Source organism: Phocoena phocoena, chromosome 8 (assembly GCF_963924675.1).
Source record: "Phocoena phocoena chromosome 8, mPhoPho1.1, whole genome shotgun sequence".
Taxonomy (NCBI): domain Eukaryota; kingdom Metazoa; phylum Chordata; class Mammalia; order Artiodactyla; family Phocoenidae; genus Phocoena; species Phocoena phocoena.
Genome location: NC_089226.1, coordinates 63,056,777 through 63,073,674, shown reverse-complemented (window position 1 = coordinate 63,073,674; position 16,898 = coordinate 63,056,777). Strand labels below are relative to the sequence as shown.

The following is a 16,898-nucleotide window of genomic DNA, read 5'->3' as shown; positions in this document are numbered from 1 at the left end:
GGGATGTAGAGGAGGGATGACCATCGGTTGTTTCGACGGTAGAACGCCCAGGTGGGCGTGGAAGGCGCGTCTAGTCGGTACAAATGAGAGGGCGCGGGTACCACTCATTGCACCAGGTGACCGCGCGGGGGGAGCAGGTCAGCCCTCCGCCGCGGAGCCGGAGGCGCCTGGTGACTTGTCCCTCGCGCGGCGCCGTCTGCGCAGCTCTCGGTGGGGTCGAAGGAGGCCGCGGGCTTTGCGGTTCCACTTCTGGTTCCGGTTCCGGTTGGAGCTCACCTGCGGCGAGGGCGGGTGGCCATGGCGTACTCCACCGTGCAGAGGGTGGCCCTGGCCTCGGGGCTCGTCCTGGCTGTGTCGTTGCTTCTGCCCAAGGCCTTTTTGTCCCGCGGAAAGCGGCAGGAGCCACCGCCGCTCACCGAAGGTAAGCGATGCTACAGGGAGGGCGGCTCCGGGAATCTCCGTCCCCGCTAGAGAAGGCGGACCCGGCGGCGTGTGGGAGGTGCCAAGCCCCTGGGTTCTTTTGACACCAGCGGGCAGCTGCCCGAGCGGGTCCCTCCTGACCTTCCACCGCAGGCAGGACCAGGAGCGCACGCAGACAAGCCTGGGCACACTCCCCGGTTGCTGGCAGCCCCTTCCCCTCACTGGCCTAGCAGACTAGTCACCGTCTGCTCAGGTGCTCTGAGTCAGGAGGGCTCCCTCTTGGATTCCCCTCTTCAGGGCTTCCGTATGCTTTCTGTCGTGCATTTGAATGAAATAGTTGGAATTGGTACTGTTAACCTTAATTCATTGTGTACTTTCAGTTTGGTGTTGGGTGCTCACTGCTTCAGGCTTTTTTTGTGCCTTTGTAAATATAACTTGAAGGTTTTAATAATAAGAATTTAAACTGCTGAGATGAACAAAGCTCTGCGTTCCCCTTACCTGAACAAGTATTTGTTAATCTTTTGTTATTGGCATGATGTATGTGGTAGTTAAAAATCCACTCTTTGGTTTGCATTCTGGGGCTTTATGGGTGAGTGTAACACGACAGGGATGTCAAGGCTGGGAGAAAGAACTGGAACAGTTCTTTGTAGGTCATGAAGTTATGCTAACTTGAGTCATGGTTTTACAGTCTCCACACTTACACTGATATTCAACCTGTTGATTGTTGGACAGCTGCTTTTGAACTGAAACTCATTTCCCTCTAATTTGTATACACTGGCTGTAACTCCACCCTCTTGTACCTCACAGATAATAAATACTACAAATGCAAAGCACCAAGCTCTAGGGATGGAGAGCAGATCGAACTCATAATTGTTTATAGAGTTTGCTTGGTAATCTTTGTTTGTAAAACTATCTACCTGGGAGAGACTTCTTAAAAAAAAAAAAAGTACATGGTGTTTTTTTTTTCTTCTTTCTGTTTTATTACAAAACCCCAAAGGTTTTACTCACTTTGTCTAATGATATTGTCTGCATTGAAGAAGAGTAAATTTGTGATGACCCTAAGCAGTAAAGATTTGTCTAGAATAGTCTCTTATCACAGAGAATTTTCATTATGCTGAATTATCTTGAATAAGTTCTATTCATTGTGAGTGGGAGACACTCTTCTGAATGTTGTATAGAGAGGCGTTTAGACATGGCTTTTTCTCTTAATGCAGGTGGTAATAATCAATGTTCTCATCTTAGAATCTATGCACTTTCTGTTCTCTTCATTCTTGAAGTGTTCTTTCCTCGGCTTCCTTCTCATTGCTCACGTTTCAGCTCAAATGTGATCTCCTCAGAGAGACTTTCCCTGATGACCCTAGCTAAAATAACTTTTTTTTGGCCACACTGCGTGGCTTGCGGGATCTTAGTTCCCAGACCAGGGGAACCTGGGATTGAACCCCAGGCCACTGCAGTGAAAGCACTGAGTCCTATCCACTGGACCATTAAGGAACTTCTGACACTACCGTTTCTTTTCACTGTTCCTCCCTTGTCTCCGCATCCCCTCCCTTCCCTAATTAGCAACTGTTTGAACCTGCTAGTTGGAACTCTGGGGAATGAAGCCAATTTTCTGTAATCGAGTAATGAGGGACACAGAATTTTGTGCCCAGGAGCCCCACAGTGTCCTGCTCAATATCAAGTCTTTCCAGGTTTTTCAGTAGTTCAGAGAAACTAAGAAGCCAAGCTTAGAGAAGATTTAGTTTGGCAGATGCAGAAGAAAACTTGAATACGAAAAGTGCCTAGAAGTGGGGAGGATAATGAGGGGCTTTAAAAATAATTATGTTTTCTAGAGGTTAATGCCAAAGCGAGGGAAATAAAAGGTTAGAAGCCGGACCCAATAACATGCAATTAACCAAGTTCACATTCTATTTATGAATTCATCTATTTTATGCCTCTTTGTTATTCCTGTGCTAGAAAACCCCAAGTTCCATCTTCACCACACCCCACATGACTTACACAACATTTCAGGTCTGGAGACAAAATATACCTCCTCTGGGAAGTCGTTCCTGGCCACCTCCTGACCCCAGGTGTCCCACACATGTGCTGCACTTAACTTCATCCTATCACATACGAGGCCTAGACTGTAAATGTTGGTGACTGAGAGACCCTTGAGGGTAAGGACAGTGCAGGAAGAGAGGAGGGAGAAGGGAGAGATTAAGAGATGATTCTTAGAAAGAACCGCTGGGTGAACATAGGAGATGAAGGAGTCACTGAAAAGTTGCACCGTCTGTCGTTTGAACAGGCACAAATATTAATGCAAGTTCATGTGCCCGACGAAGCGTCGGCGTTTGGAGCAGAGAAAGGTTTATTGCGAGGCCATGCAAGGAGACACAGTGGCTTATGTCCTAAAAAGCCTCCTGCTCCTAAAATAACTCTTTACACTCCTCTCATTCCCTATTTCATCATGTTTTATTTTCTCTGTTGAAGGCATTACTATATGATTTTCTTATTTATTTACTCTTTTTTTGTCTCCACCTTCTAGAATGTAAGCTCCTGAGGGCAGGCACTTTGTCTTGTTTACTGTTATTTCTTCAGCAGTTGGCATATAATGGACAATATAATGGATAGTCAATAAATACTTTTAAATGAATAAGATTATGAAGATACTAATATTGTGAGTTCTCTTTTTGCATTAATTACCAAAGTAGTATAATCTAGGCAAAAACCTACCTTGAATGATGTATTCCAGTAACTGAAATTTGCTAACTAAAATCCCTGCCCTGGTACACTGACATTTTAAAAACAGTGAATCCTAACCATTATTGGGTTATATACCCCTTTGAGAATCTGATGAAAGTTATGGATTTTTTTCCCAGGAAGAATGCACATGCTTTTTATACATACATTCAGAATTTGAGAATCAACTCAGAGAATCCACAGAACCCAGAAACCCCTGTTTTGAATAAAGGGACAGCCCTGATTATTTGAAAATTCCTAAAATTTGTGCCATTATATCAATAGTTTCCATTTCTGCCCATTGGCATATATGTGAAACAAGCACAGTCCCTTTTCCATGTAACAACTGTTAGGATAGTCTTTTAGCAAATATTTATGATGTATACTTTTACATAGTTTACACACAACATATAAATATTGTTAATTCCATGAAAAAATGAGCCAAATCCCTGCCTTAAGGAATCCACAGTTTAGTAGAGGGAAACAGACATTAAATAAGTGCAAAAAAGTGTCAATTACAGGTACTCAAATCCTTGCAGGGAAGTGGGGAGACACATGTTAGAATGGTCAGTTTTTTTGTTTTTTTTTTTTTTTTTTTTTTTTTTGCGGTACACGGGCCTCTCACTGTTGTGGCCTCTCCCACTGCGGAGCACAGGCTCCGGACGCGCAGGCTCAGCGGCCATGGCTCACGGGCCCAGCCACTCCGCGGCATGTAGGATCTTCCCGGAACAGGGCACGAACCCATGTCCCCTGCATTGGCAGGCAGACTCTCAACCACTGCGCCATCAGGGAAGCCCAGAATGGTCAGTTTTATTGGTGGCTCAAGAAAGGTGTCATGGAGAAGGAGAGCCTTTTTTTTTTGGTAATAGCTTTCTTGAGATATAAATCACGTACTGTGCAATTCATCCATTTAAAGTGTGTAGCTGAATGGTTTTTAGCATGGCCACAGAGTTTTGCAACCATTAGCACAATCAATCTTTAGAACATTTCATCATTTCCCCCCCCCCAAAACCCATACTATTTAGCCATCACCCTTCAACACTCCCCAACCCCTTCAGCCCTAGGCAACCATTAATCTACTGTCTTTATAGATTTGCCTGTTATGGGCATTTCGTATAAATGGAATCATACAATATGTGATCTTTTGTGACTGGTTTCTTTCATATAGCATGTTTTCAGGGTTCATCCATGTTGTAGCATTTATCAGTACTTCATTCCTTTTTTTTTTTTTTTTTTTTTTTTTTTTTTTGCGGTACGCGGGCCTCTCACTGTTGTGGCCTCTCCCACTGCGGAGCACAGGCTCCGGACGCGCAGGCTCAGCGGCCATGGCTCACGGGTCCAGCCGTTCCGCGGCATGTGGGATCCTCCCGGACCAGGGCACGAACCCGCGTCCTCTGCACCGGCAGGCGGACTCCCAACCACTGCGCCACCAGGGAAGCCCGAGTACTTCATTACTTTTTATGGCTGAATAATGTTCCATTGTGTGGAATATTCCATCCACATTTTATTCATTCAACAGTTGAAGGGCATTTTGGGTTTTGATTATTAAGAATAACACTGCTGCTAACATCTGTGTACAGATTTCTGTATGGATACATGCTTTGGTTTCTCTTGGGTATATGCATTTGGGACATGTAAGCATTTTAGTGTGGCTGGAACTAAGAGTGGAATCTCTGGCTCATATGATTACTCTCAGCAGTTTTGAGGAGCTGCTAGATTGTTTTCCAAAGTGGCTGCATCATTTTACGTTCCCACCATTAGTGTGAGGGTTCCACTTTCTCCATATCCTCACCGACATTTGTTATTGCTTACCTTTTTGATTATAGCCATCCTAATGGGTGTGAAGTGGTATCTTACTGTGATTTTTTTTTTTTTTGTATTTCCATGATGACTAACAACATTGACATCTTTTATAGGCTTTTTGTGTATCTTCTTTGGAGAAATGTGTATTCAGACTTTTGCACATCTTTAAATTGGGTTTCTTATTGTTGTACGAGTTCTTTATGTATTTTAGGTACAAGTTCATTATCAGATATATGATTTGCAAATGTTTTCTTCCACTTAGTTGTCTTCACTTTCTCGATGGTGTCCTTTTAAGAAAAGTTTTAATTTTGATGACGTCTGACTTACTTTCTTCTCTTCTGCTCTTGGTGTCATATCTAAAAACATAATTGCCAGATCCAAGGTCATGAAGATTTATGCTCATGTTTCAAGTTTTATAGTATTTACTCTTATATTTAAGTCTTTGATCCATTTTGAGTTAATTTTTATATATGGTGTGATGTAGAAGTCCAACTTCATGTGGATGTACATTTATCCCAGCATTATTTTTGAAAACACTATTCTGTTTACATTGAATTGTTTTGACACCCTTGCTGAAATTCAATTGACTGTAAGTGTGAGAGTTTATTTCTGGACTGTCAATTCTGTTCCATTGATACAAATATCATATATACCCATCCTTATGCCAGTACCACACTGTCTTGATTACTGTAGCTTTGTAGTTTTGAGGTCATGAAGCATTAAGTCTTCCAACTGTGTTCTTTTTTCAAGATTAATTTCTGAGTCTTGTGGCCCAGCATTTCCATACACATTTTAGGATCAGCTTATCAGTTTCTGCAGAAGCCAGCTGGGATTTTTGATTGTGTGGAATCTGTAGAGCGATTTGGAGAGTATTGCCATCTTAACAATATTAAGTCTTTCCATCTAGGAACACAGGATTTCTTTTTATTTATTTAGGTCTTTAATTGATTTCAAAGAACTTTGTAGTTTTCAGTATACAAGTCTTATTTTGTTAAATATATTCCTGAGTATTTTATTCTTTTTGATGTTATTGTAAATTGAATTATTTTATTAATTTTATTTTCAAATTGTTTGCTATTTTTTAGAAACACAGTTTTTGTGTATTAATATTGTATTCTGCAAACTTGCTGAATTGTTTATTAGCTCCAATACATGATCTTGTTCTCTGCGAACAGAGATTGTTTTACTTCTTTCTTTCCAATCTACATGCCTTTTCTTTCTTTCTTTTTTTTTTTTTTTTTTGCCTAACTGCCTGGGCTAGAACCTCTAGTACAATGTTGAATAGAAGCAATGAAGAGGGAACATCCTTGATCGTTCCTAATCTTAAGAAAGCTTTCATACCATTAAGGGTAATGCTAGCTGTGGATTTTTTTAAAGATGCCCTTTGAGGGAGTTCCCTTCTATTCCTAGTTTGTTGAGTATTTTTGTTATGAAGGGGTGTTGAATTTTGTCAAATGCTTTTTCTGTGTCTAGTGAAGCGATAATGGGGTTTTTGTCTTACGTTCTGTGGATATGATGCATTACATAATTGATTTTGGGGTGTTAAACCAACCTTGCATTCCTTGGCTAAATTGAGGAGGTAATTCTAAAGTGTTTTTATTAGCCAGATTAAGAAGAACATTCCAGGAAGAGGGAACACAGAGCAAAAACAACACCCGGAGCCTTGAAATAGCTTTAGAGTTGTAAGAGATGAGACTTGGGGCCAAATTGTAAAGATTTTTTTTTTTCTGCCATACTTAAGGAGTTTGGATAGTATTCTAAAGGTAGAGGAGGCCATTGTAAGTTTATGAGTAGAAGAGAAACATACAGTCTGAAAGGACACCTTGGCAACAGTATAAAGTCTGTATCGTGAGGATTGTTTCAGGGAGAATATTGTTGCAGTAGTCCAGTTGAGACATGAGCATCATTAAGCGAGTGTCTTTGGGCTCTTCAGTTAGGATTCTCATGATAAGTCACAGGAAATTCAGCTGAACTGTCTTAAGTCAAAAAGAGACTGTATTGATTAGTCCAAATGAAAAGACCCTGTGTTAGAATTGACCTCCTGTGTGGTTTGATCTAGAGATTCACAATCTGATTTTCTGTGTCCTTTTCACTTCTGGGTTCCTTCTCAAGTTGACTCTGTCTGTTGACTTCTCAGGGTAGCAAAAATAGTTGCAACAGTTCCAGATATCACCTCCTCACACTTAATTGTCCAGAGAAAGAATGTTTCTGTTCTTTTGAACTCTTCCTTCACTCCCATCTTACTCTTATCCCCTCCCCCTCCTCCCACACCTATTCTTTCCCAGTAGTTCCAGCTAACACATCCTCCCATCTTAATAGCTTGAGTTAAGCTATTTGCAGTGCTGTGGGTAGAAAGAGTATACTGATTGACCACTGTGGAGTTGAGAGTGATTCCCAAAGGGAAATAGGGGTACAGGAAGAAGGAGTAAATGGAGCAGGGGAGGCATCAAGTTGGATAGGAAGGAAGAAAACAATGTTAAGAGACATTTTTAAATAGACGTGGAGTGTGAGAGAGAGGGAGGCATCTTGAATTATTCTCAGTTTATTGGCTTAGGTGAATACATAGATGGTAACACCCTTTACCAAAATAGTAATGAAGCAAAGTAGATTAAAGGGGAAAGATGATGAGTTCAGGAATTTGCAGACTAGTATCACGTCCCCTTCTTCCATCTTTTTTCCTAAGTTGACATCCCTAGCTGCCTCATCCATTCCTCATATGACATAGTTGCAAGTATCTAAACATAGCCCTCTTAGATGGCAAACAATAGCAAGTGTAAGCCAGTTAGCTCATGGAAGAACACCCCCCCACCCCCCTTTTAAAAATTCTTTACTTCTATTAATGCATCTTGGGGATTGCTTTAGATTTTTGGCATTTTACTTGCTGACCTTGCTGTATATTAGAATCTTAAACTTTTTTTTTTTTAAATAGGAGCTACTCATCTAGGTTTTGTCTATTTTGTACATTCACTTGATGTTTTGGAACCAAATATAGCAGTTTCTAGCCTTTCCTGTTGCATTTTATCTATTGGTCCAGAATTCCAGCCTCTTGACATTTTTTCAGAATATTTATCGTTCCATTCAGTGTATTTGTTTTACCATCTCTCTCAGCTATATACCATTCTTGATTTTTTTAAAAAACTTTTTTGTTAGACATTTTCAAACATAAGCAAAAGTAAAGAGAGTAGTAAGATGAATCCACATCACCCTGCTTCATCATCTTGGATCATGTATATCCCCACTTACTTTTCCCCCCATACACTCAATTATTTTGAAGCAAATCCCGGACATTGGGTCATTTCATCCGTAAATAATTTTGTATACATCTCTAAAAAATAAGAATTCTTCTTAAAATAGCCGCAATATCATTATCACACCTAAAAAATCAATAATTCCTTAATGTCATTAAATATCCAGTCGGCATTCAGATGTCTCTGACTGCCTCATAATTTCTTTTCACAATTTCACCCTTGCTTTTGATTAGCATGCCTTCTTGACCATTCAAATTATTTTTTAAAATCTATCAGTCATTTGAAACTGCTCTTCAGGTCACCCCAGTCTATTCACTGAAACCTTTTGTGTAGAGTCATTAAACCAGTTGGTCATTTGATTACTTTACTCCATCTTATTCTGTCTGTTTTAGACTGTGGTCCACCTTCCTCCCTTCTCCCTTCAGTCTGTTCTCAACATAGCATCCATACTGATCCTTTTAAAGCATAAGTTTCTCCCTCCATAAAACCCTCCAGTGGCTTCCTGACTCAGATGAAAAGACAAAGTCTGTACATGACCTACTTAATCCTCTTCCCCATTTCCTTCTCCTTTTCCTTTCTTTCTCATTTTGCTTTGACCACGCTGGCTTTCTCACTGTTGCTGGAACATGCCAGGTGTACTCCCACCTCAGGGCCTTTGCATTTGTTGTTTCCCCTGCCTAAAATGCTCTTCCTTGGATAGCCATGTGCCTTTCCTTTATCTTCTTTAGGTCTTCGTCTCCTGAGCCTTCTCTGGATACTCCAGCTAAAATCTTTATTTCCCCCCAACACATCCTATCCTCTTTGCCTGCTTCATTTTTTCTCTTTAGTATTTATCATTATCTTGTGTATTATCTCTTTTCCCATTTAGAAAGGAGGTTCCATGAGGGTAAGGATTTTTGTTTGTTTTGTTCACTGCTGTATCTCCAACTTTAGACCAGGCCTGCACATTGTAGAAAATCAGTATTCATGAATAAAGGAATTAGTGAATTGGGTGAATTAATGAATGCTGGCTCCCAGGGATCATGGTTTCCTCTATTAGCATTTATAAGCCATTACTTTATTATTACTATTATTATTACTGTTATTTATGGTTACATAAATTATCATGCATCCATATGATAGACTATTATGAATCTAATAAATTATATTCATGAGGGGTTGGAGTTTTTTTGGTTTTTGTCTGTTTTGGTGGTCAGTTTTCTTTTTCTTTGAAATCAAAGGGGAAAAAATACCAGTTTGTCTGGGATCACTGTGGATTTATAAACAGGGTAGACAATACAAATACAGTATTAATTATACCTGAACTTGAAATCTGATACTGTGTACCATACCTATTTTTTTTGAGGGACTTTCTTTTTTTTAACTGTAGTTGATTTACAATGCTGTGTTAATTTCTGCTGTATAGCAGAGTGATTCAGTTATACATACATATACATTCTTTTTCATATTCTTTTCCATTATGGTGTATCACAGGAGATTGAATATAGTTCCCTGTGCTATACAGTAGGACCTTGTTGTTTATCCATTCTGTATATACTAGTCTGCATCTGCTAACCCCACACTCCCACTCCATCACTCCCGCAACATGCCCCCCGCAACAACCACAAGTCTGTTCTCTATATCTGAGTCTATTTCTGTTTTGTAGATAAGTTCATTTGTGTCCTATTTTTTAGATTCCACATATAAGTGATATCATACGGTATTTGTCTTTCTTTCTGACTTCACTCAGTATGACAATCTCTAGGTCCATCCATGTTGCTACAAATGGCACTATTTCATTCTATTTTATGGCTGGGTAATATTCCATTCTATATATGTACCACATCTTCTTTATCCATTCATCTGTTGATGGACATTTAGGTTGTTCCATGTCTTGGCTACTGTGAATAGTGCTGCTATGAACATAGGGGTGCATGTATCTTTTTTGGATTATAGTTTTGTCTGGATATGTGCCCAGGAGTGGGATTTCTGGATCATATGGTAATTGTATTTTTAGTTTAATGAGGAACCTCCATACTGTTTTCCATAGTGGCTACACCAACTTACATTCCCACCAACAGTGTAGGAGGGTTCCTTTTTCTCCACATCCTCTCCAGCATTTGTTATTTGTATACTTTTTAATGACGGCCATTCTGACCAGTGTGAGGTGGTACCTCATTGTACTTTTGATTTGCATTTCTCTAATAATTAGTGATGTTAAGCATCTTTTCATGTGCCTGTTGGCCATTTGTATGTCTTCTTTGGAGAAATGTCTAGGTCTTTGCCCATTTTTCACTTGGGTTTTTTGTTTAAGTTGTATGAGCTGTTTGTATATTTTGGAAATTAAGCCCTTGTCAGTAGCATCATTTGCAGATATTTTCTCCCATTCTGTAGGTTGTCTTTTTGTTTTGTTTATGGTTTCCTTTGATGTGCAAAAGCTTGTAAATTTGATTAGGTCCCATTTGTTTATTTTTGTTTTTATTTATATTGCCTTAGGAGACTGACCTAAGAAAACAATGGTACTATTTATGTCAGAGAATGTTTTGCCTGTGATCTCTTTTAGGAGCTTTATGGTGTCATGTCTTATGTTTAAATCTTTAGCCATTTTGAGTTTATTTTTGTGTATGGTGTAAGCTGTCCAACTTTCCCAACACCACTTGCTGAAGAGACTGTCTTTTCCCTGTTGTATATTCTTGCCTCCTTTATCGAAGCTTAATTGACCATACGTGTATGGGTTTATTTCTGGGCTCTCTGTTCTGTTCCATTGATCCATATGTCTGTTTTTGTGCCAGTATCATGCTGTTTTGATTACTTTAGCTTTGTAGTATTGTCTGAAGTCTGGGAGGTGTATGCCTCCTTCTTTGTTCTTTTTCTCTGAGATTGCTTTGGCAATTCTGGGTCCTTTATGGACCCAGAATTTAGGATTATTTATAAATAAATAAATTTTAGGATTATTCTAGTTCTGTGAAAAATGTCATGGATAATTTGATAGGGATAGCATTAAATCTGTAGATTGCTTTGGGTAGTGTGCTCATTTTAACAATATTAATTCTTCCAATCCAAGAGCATGGGATATCTTTCTATTTCTTTGAGTCTTCTTCAATTTCTTTTATTAATGTTTTATAATTTTTAGCATACAACTCTCACCTCATTGGTTCGGTTTATTCTTAAGTATTGTATTTTGGGGTGTGTGATTTTGAAAGGTATTGTTTTTTTACATTCCCTTTCTGATATTTCACTGTTAGTGTAAAGAAATGCAACCAATTTCTGTATGTTAATCTTATATCCTGCTACCTTGATGAATTCATTTATCATTTCTAGTAGTTTTTGTGCGGAGTCCTTAGGGTTTTCTGTGTATATAGTATCATGTCATCTGCATATAATGACAATTTTACCTCTTCCCTTCATTTGGATACCTTTTATTTCTTTTTCTTGTCTGACTGTTGTGGGTAGAACTTCCAATATCATGTTGAATAGAAGTGGTAAGAGTGGGCATCCTTGTCTTGTTCCAGAATTTGGTGGGAAGGCTTTCAGCTTTTCACCATTGAGTATTACATTGGCTGTGGGTTTGTCATAAATAGCTTTTATTATGTTGAGATATGTTCTCTCTATACCCACTTTGGTAAGAGTTTTTATCATGAATGGATGTTAAATTTTGTGAAATGCTTCTTTTGCATCTACTGAGATGACCATGTGGTTTTTGTCTTTTCTTGTTTATGTGGTGTATCACATTGATTGATTTGCGTGTGTTGAACAATCCTTGTGAACTTGGGATGTATCCCACTTGGTTGTGGCATATGATTTTTTTTATGTGTTGTTGAATTTGGTTTGCTAATATTTTGTTGAGAATTTTTGCATCTATATTTATCAAAGATATTGGCCTGTAATTTTCTTTTTTGGTGATGTCTTTGTCTGGTTTGGGTATCAGGGTGATGGTGGCTTCATAGAATGTCTTTGGGAATGTTCCCAATGGGTTTGAGAAGGATCAGTATAAGTTCCTCTTTGTATGTTTGGTAAAATTCTCCTGTGAAGCCATCTGGTCCTATAATTTTGTTTGTAGGGAGTTTTAAGATTACAAATTCTATTTCACTTCTAGTGATTGGTCTGTTCAAATTAGCTGTTTCTTCTTGATTCAGTTTTGGTGGGCTATATGTTTCTAGAAACTTGTCCATTTCTTCTAGGTTATCAAATTTGTTGGCATATAATTGTTCACCTTATGGTTTCCTGTGTTTCTGCAGGTATCGGTTGTTATGTCTCCTTTTTCAATTCTTACTTTGTTTATTTTGTTCTTGGTGAGCCTGGCCAGAGGTTTGTCAATCTTGTTTACCCTTTCAAAGAACCAGCTCTTGATTTTATTGATTTTTCTTTCTATTGTTTTTTTCTTAGTTTATTTTCGGCTGCGTTGGGTCTTCGTGCTGCACGTGGGCTTTCTCCAGTTGCAGTGAGTAGGGGCTACTCTTTGTTGCCGTGCACGGGCTTCTCATTGTGGTGGCTTCTCTTGTTGTGGATCACGGGCTCTAGGCACGTGGACTTCAGTAGTTGTGGCTCGTGAGCTCACTAGTTGTGGCTTACAGGCTCTAGAGCACAGGCTCAGTAGTTGTGGCACACAGGCTTAGTTGTTCTGCTGCATGTGGGATCTTCCCAGACCAGGGCTCAAACCCTGGTGTCCCCTGCATTGGCAGGCAGATTCTTAACCACCTTGCCACCAGGGAAGCCCTCTATTGTTTTTTAGTCTCTATTTTATTTATTTCCTCTCTGATCTTTATTGTTTTCTTCCTTCTGCTGACTCTAGGTTTTGTTTGTTCTTTTTCTGATTCTCTTAAGTGGTAGGTTAGGTTGTTTATTTAAGTTTTTATTGCTTTTCGAGGAAGGCCTGTATCACTATGAACTTCCCTCTAAGAACTGCTTTTGCTGCATCACATAAATTTTGTATGGTTGTGTTTTCATTGTCATTTGTCTCAAGGTATTTTTAAATTTCCTGTTTGATTTCATCATTGACCCATTGTTTGTTTGGTTTTTTAGTAGCGTGTTGTTTAGTCTCCATGTAATTGCTTTTTTCTCATTTCTTTTTTCTGTGGTTGATTTCTAGTTTCATGCCATTGTGGTCAGAAAAGATGCTTTTGATAATTTCTATACTCTTAAATTTGTTGAGGCTTGTTTTGTGTCCTAGTATGTGGTCAGTCCTAAAGAATGTTCCATGTGCACTTGAAAAGAATGTGTATTCTGGTTCTTTGGATGTAATTTCCTGAAAATGTGAACTGTTCTATTGTATCATCTAGGATCTCTGTTGCCTTACTGATTTTCTGTCTAGAAGATCTGTCCAGAGAAGATCTGTCCATTGATGTCAGTGGGGTGTTAAAGTCTCATACTATTATTGTATTCCTGTCATTTTCTCCCTTTATGTCTGTTAGTATTTGTTTTATGTATTTGGATGCTCCTATATTAGGTGCATATATGTTGATGAGCGTAAAATCCTCTTCTTGTATTGAACCTTTTATCATTATATAGTGTCCTTTATCTTTCTTTATGGCCTTCGTTTTAAGTCTATTTTGTCTGATATGAGTATTGTGACCCCCGCTTTCTTGTCATTTCCATTTACGTGAAATATCTTTTTCCGTCCCCTCACTTTCAGTCTGTGTGTGTCCTTTGCCCTAAAGTGGGTCTCTTGTAGGCAGCATCTTGTAGGCTTTTGTTTTTTAATCTAATCTGCCACTCTGTCTTTTTATTGGAGCATTTTAGTCCATTGATGTTTAAGGTAATTATTGACAGATATGTATTTATTGCCATTTTAAACATTATTTTCCTGTTGATTTTATATTTCTTCTTTGTCCCTTTTTCTTGTTGTTTTTCCTTTTGTGGTTTGATGATTTTCTTTTGTATTATACTTACGTTCTCTTCTTTTTGGTTTTTGTGAGTCTATTTTATGTTTTTGATTTGTGATAACCCTGTTTTTCAAGTATGTTAACCCCATTGCATATCTACTTGCCTTAGACTAGTAGTCATATAGGCTCAAATACACTCAAGGAAATTTTAAAAATCTACATTTTCTTACTCTCCTCCGTCACATTTTATGATTTTGGTGTCCTCTTTTACATCTTCATGTTCATCGTTTTGCTGTTCATTGTGGTTATCATCACTTTCACAGAAATTTTTTGATTTTTTAAAAATCTGTGTACTGGTTTATTTAGGTGATTTGCTTTCCAGTTGTGATTTTCTCTTTTCTATATATTCTTCTATTTAGAGAAGATCTTTCAATATTTCCTTTTAGGGGATAATTTTAGTATTGCTGTATTCTTTTAGTTTTGGCTTGTCTGAAAAATTCTTTGTCTCTCCTTCTATTCTAAATGATAATCTTGCTTGGTAGAGTACCTTAGGTTGCAAATTTTTCCCTTTCAGGACTTTGACTATATCTTGCCACTCCCTTCTGGCCTGCAGCATTTCTGCAGAGAAATCAGCTGATGGCCTTATGGGGGAGCCTATGTAATTAACTCTTTGTTTTTCTCTTGCTGCCTTTAGAATCCTCTCTTTAACTTTTGCTATTTTTATTATAATATGTCTTGGTGTAGGTCTGTTTGGGTTTACCTGTTTGGGACCCTCTGTGCTTTCTGTATCTGGATATCTGTTTCCTTTTTTAGGTTTGGGAATTTTTCAGCCATAATCTCTTTTAATACATTTTGGATCTCCTTTTCTCTTTCTTCTCCTCATGAAGAGTTCCAAATAATATGGGAAAATTGTATACTATAAATGAAAAGTAAAGATGTATTCACTAGGAAGAAGTAGGTCATCATCTTAACAGTGGTTATTTCTGGGTCATGGAAACATGGGTGGTTGTTATTTATACTTTTCTCTACTTTCTCAATTTTCTATAGGTATGCATTTTTTTTCTTATATAACCAGAAAAAAAGTTTCTTCCCTTCCATGTCCACTCCATCAAAAAAAAAAAAAAAAAAAAGGAAGAATCCTTTTTAGAATTGAATCCAAGAAGCATTCACTTCTCTATAGTTGAAAAGTCCACTATCCACCTTTTGCTTTTTGCAAACTGGAACAATAATTATCTGTCTCCATTTGTTCAAGATTTCTCTTTTTATCAATATAATTTCTTAAAATTTTCTTTAGTTCGGTGACCTTATGTGCAAGTTTTACCAGTTTTCCTGGTAGAAGTTAGTGAACAGACTTGGTCTTATCCTCCTCACCCATCTGGGACTTTTTTTCCCTCTAGGATTGTTAATTCTGTCCCATTTAACCCCAAATTAATACCCTTTGATAGAGAATATGGAAGCAAAATAGAGGTTGAGAAATTCTGCTTTCTCAGCATTACATTTTATCATCAAGCAAATTGCCTTTTCACTATAAAAATACCCTTTTTGCTTTTGCTCGCCTTTTTTTTTTTTTTTTTTTTTTTTTGCGGTACACAGGCCTCTCACTGCCATGGCCCCTCCCGATGTGGAGCACAGGCTCCGGACGCACAGGCCCAGCGGCCATGGCTCACGGGCCCAGCCGCTCCGCGGCATGTGGGATCCTCCCGGACCGGGGCACAGACCCGTGTCCCCTGCATCGGCAGGCGGACTCTCAACCACTGCGCCACCAGGGAAGCCCTTGCTAGCCTTTTTGTAAACCTTAATTTGTTTTGGACCTTGGCCTCCTCATGTGGTTCTTCCAAGTCTTGCTACTCTTTCATGCTGATTGCTGATGTGCTCTTCTGTTCATTTTTTGTCTGTTCTTTTAGAATAGCTACCAGTACATCTACTCCTCTGCCTTCCCCACCTGCTTAAGAATTTTTTAAATGCCCAAGCAAAAATGCATTTTAAGAGCTTTCTTCTTAGAGTCTCATGAAATGGAACCACGTGTCTCTGTTCTCAGGACTTGTTAATTCTGCCTTCCTAGAGCCTGTGCCACACACCCCCTACCTTTTTGCCACAAATTCTAAGATGGCGTAATCTCTTTCTCCTATGGTTCTCATTTGATTTCACCAACAGGTTTCTTCTTTGGCCAGAGTAACCATTCCCTGACTCACCTTATGTACGTGTGGAAGGTGAAGATGTCAGCATACTAGGTCAGGAACTTGTCAGTTGTTCCTGGTTAGCTGACTGGGACTTTGAACAGGTTCCAGAGTAGCTGAAGCCCTCCAAGGTGACAGTGTGCTGCTTCTATGCTAGAATTGGCTTCAAGAGAGTCCTACCTTCCATCTCCGTTGGCTGGGGCCTAGGGGACTCCTACCGTAATGTTACGTTTGGCATCTCTCCTGCTGACCCTGCCCACCTGTGTTTTCCATTGAGCGTCTCACTTTGAATGCCTGTAAACAGGGTTCCTTACCAGCCCCTCCCCAGTAACCCTGTTCCTCTGGAATAGTTCAGACTCCTTTTGTCACCATATTCTCCTCAAGTGAGTCCTGCTCACTGAGTCTGAAGCTCTCCAAGATGTGAAAATACATACACACATATATGTGTATATGTGTGTATACATATTTATACGTGCATAGGTAACACACACATATACGTAATTCTTTGTTATCTTAAATTAGCTCTTTATGTGTTGGTATGTAGGTGCCTGAGACAAATGGATTATTTTGGTCCTTTACCTTTTCTCTTAATGAAACATCAGACATCTACTCTGGAAGTGTGCCAAGAGGAGCAGAGACAATTTGAGAGTCTGTGAATGAATGTAAATTAGACACATTTTCAATTTCAGAAACTCAGAGGTGGGAGGGTGTGGGGCACCTCGATCAGTCTGACT

General features: G+C 39.1%; 1 protein-coding gene across 1 annotated transcript in view; it reads left to right on the top strand.

The window, feature by feature from the left end:
• The first annotated feature begins 297 nt into the window (after positions 1–297).
• The window catches only part of RIC3 (RIC3 acetylcholine receptor chaperone), a 47,659-nt gene continuing 31,058 nt past the window's right edge, over positions 298–16,898 (top strand). The window contains exon 1 of the mRNA XM_065882620.1: positions 298–421. Within this exon, the coding sequence (XP_065738692.1) occupies positions 298–421 (124 nt within the window). The remainder of the gene's footprint in view (positions 422–16,898) is intronic.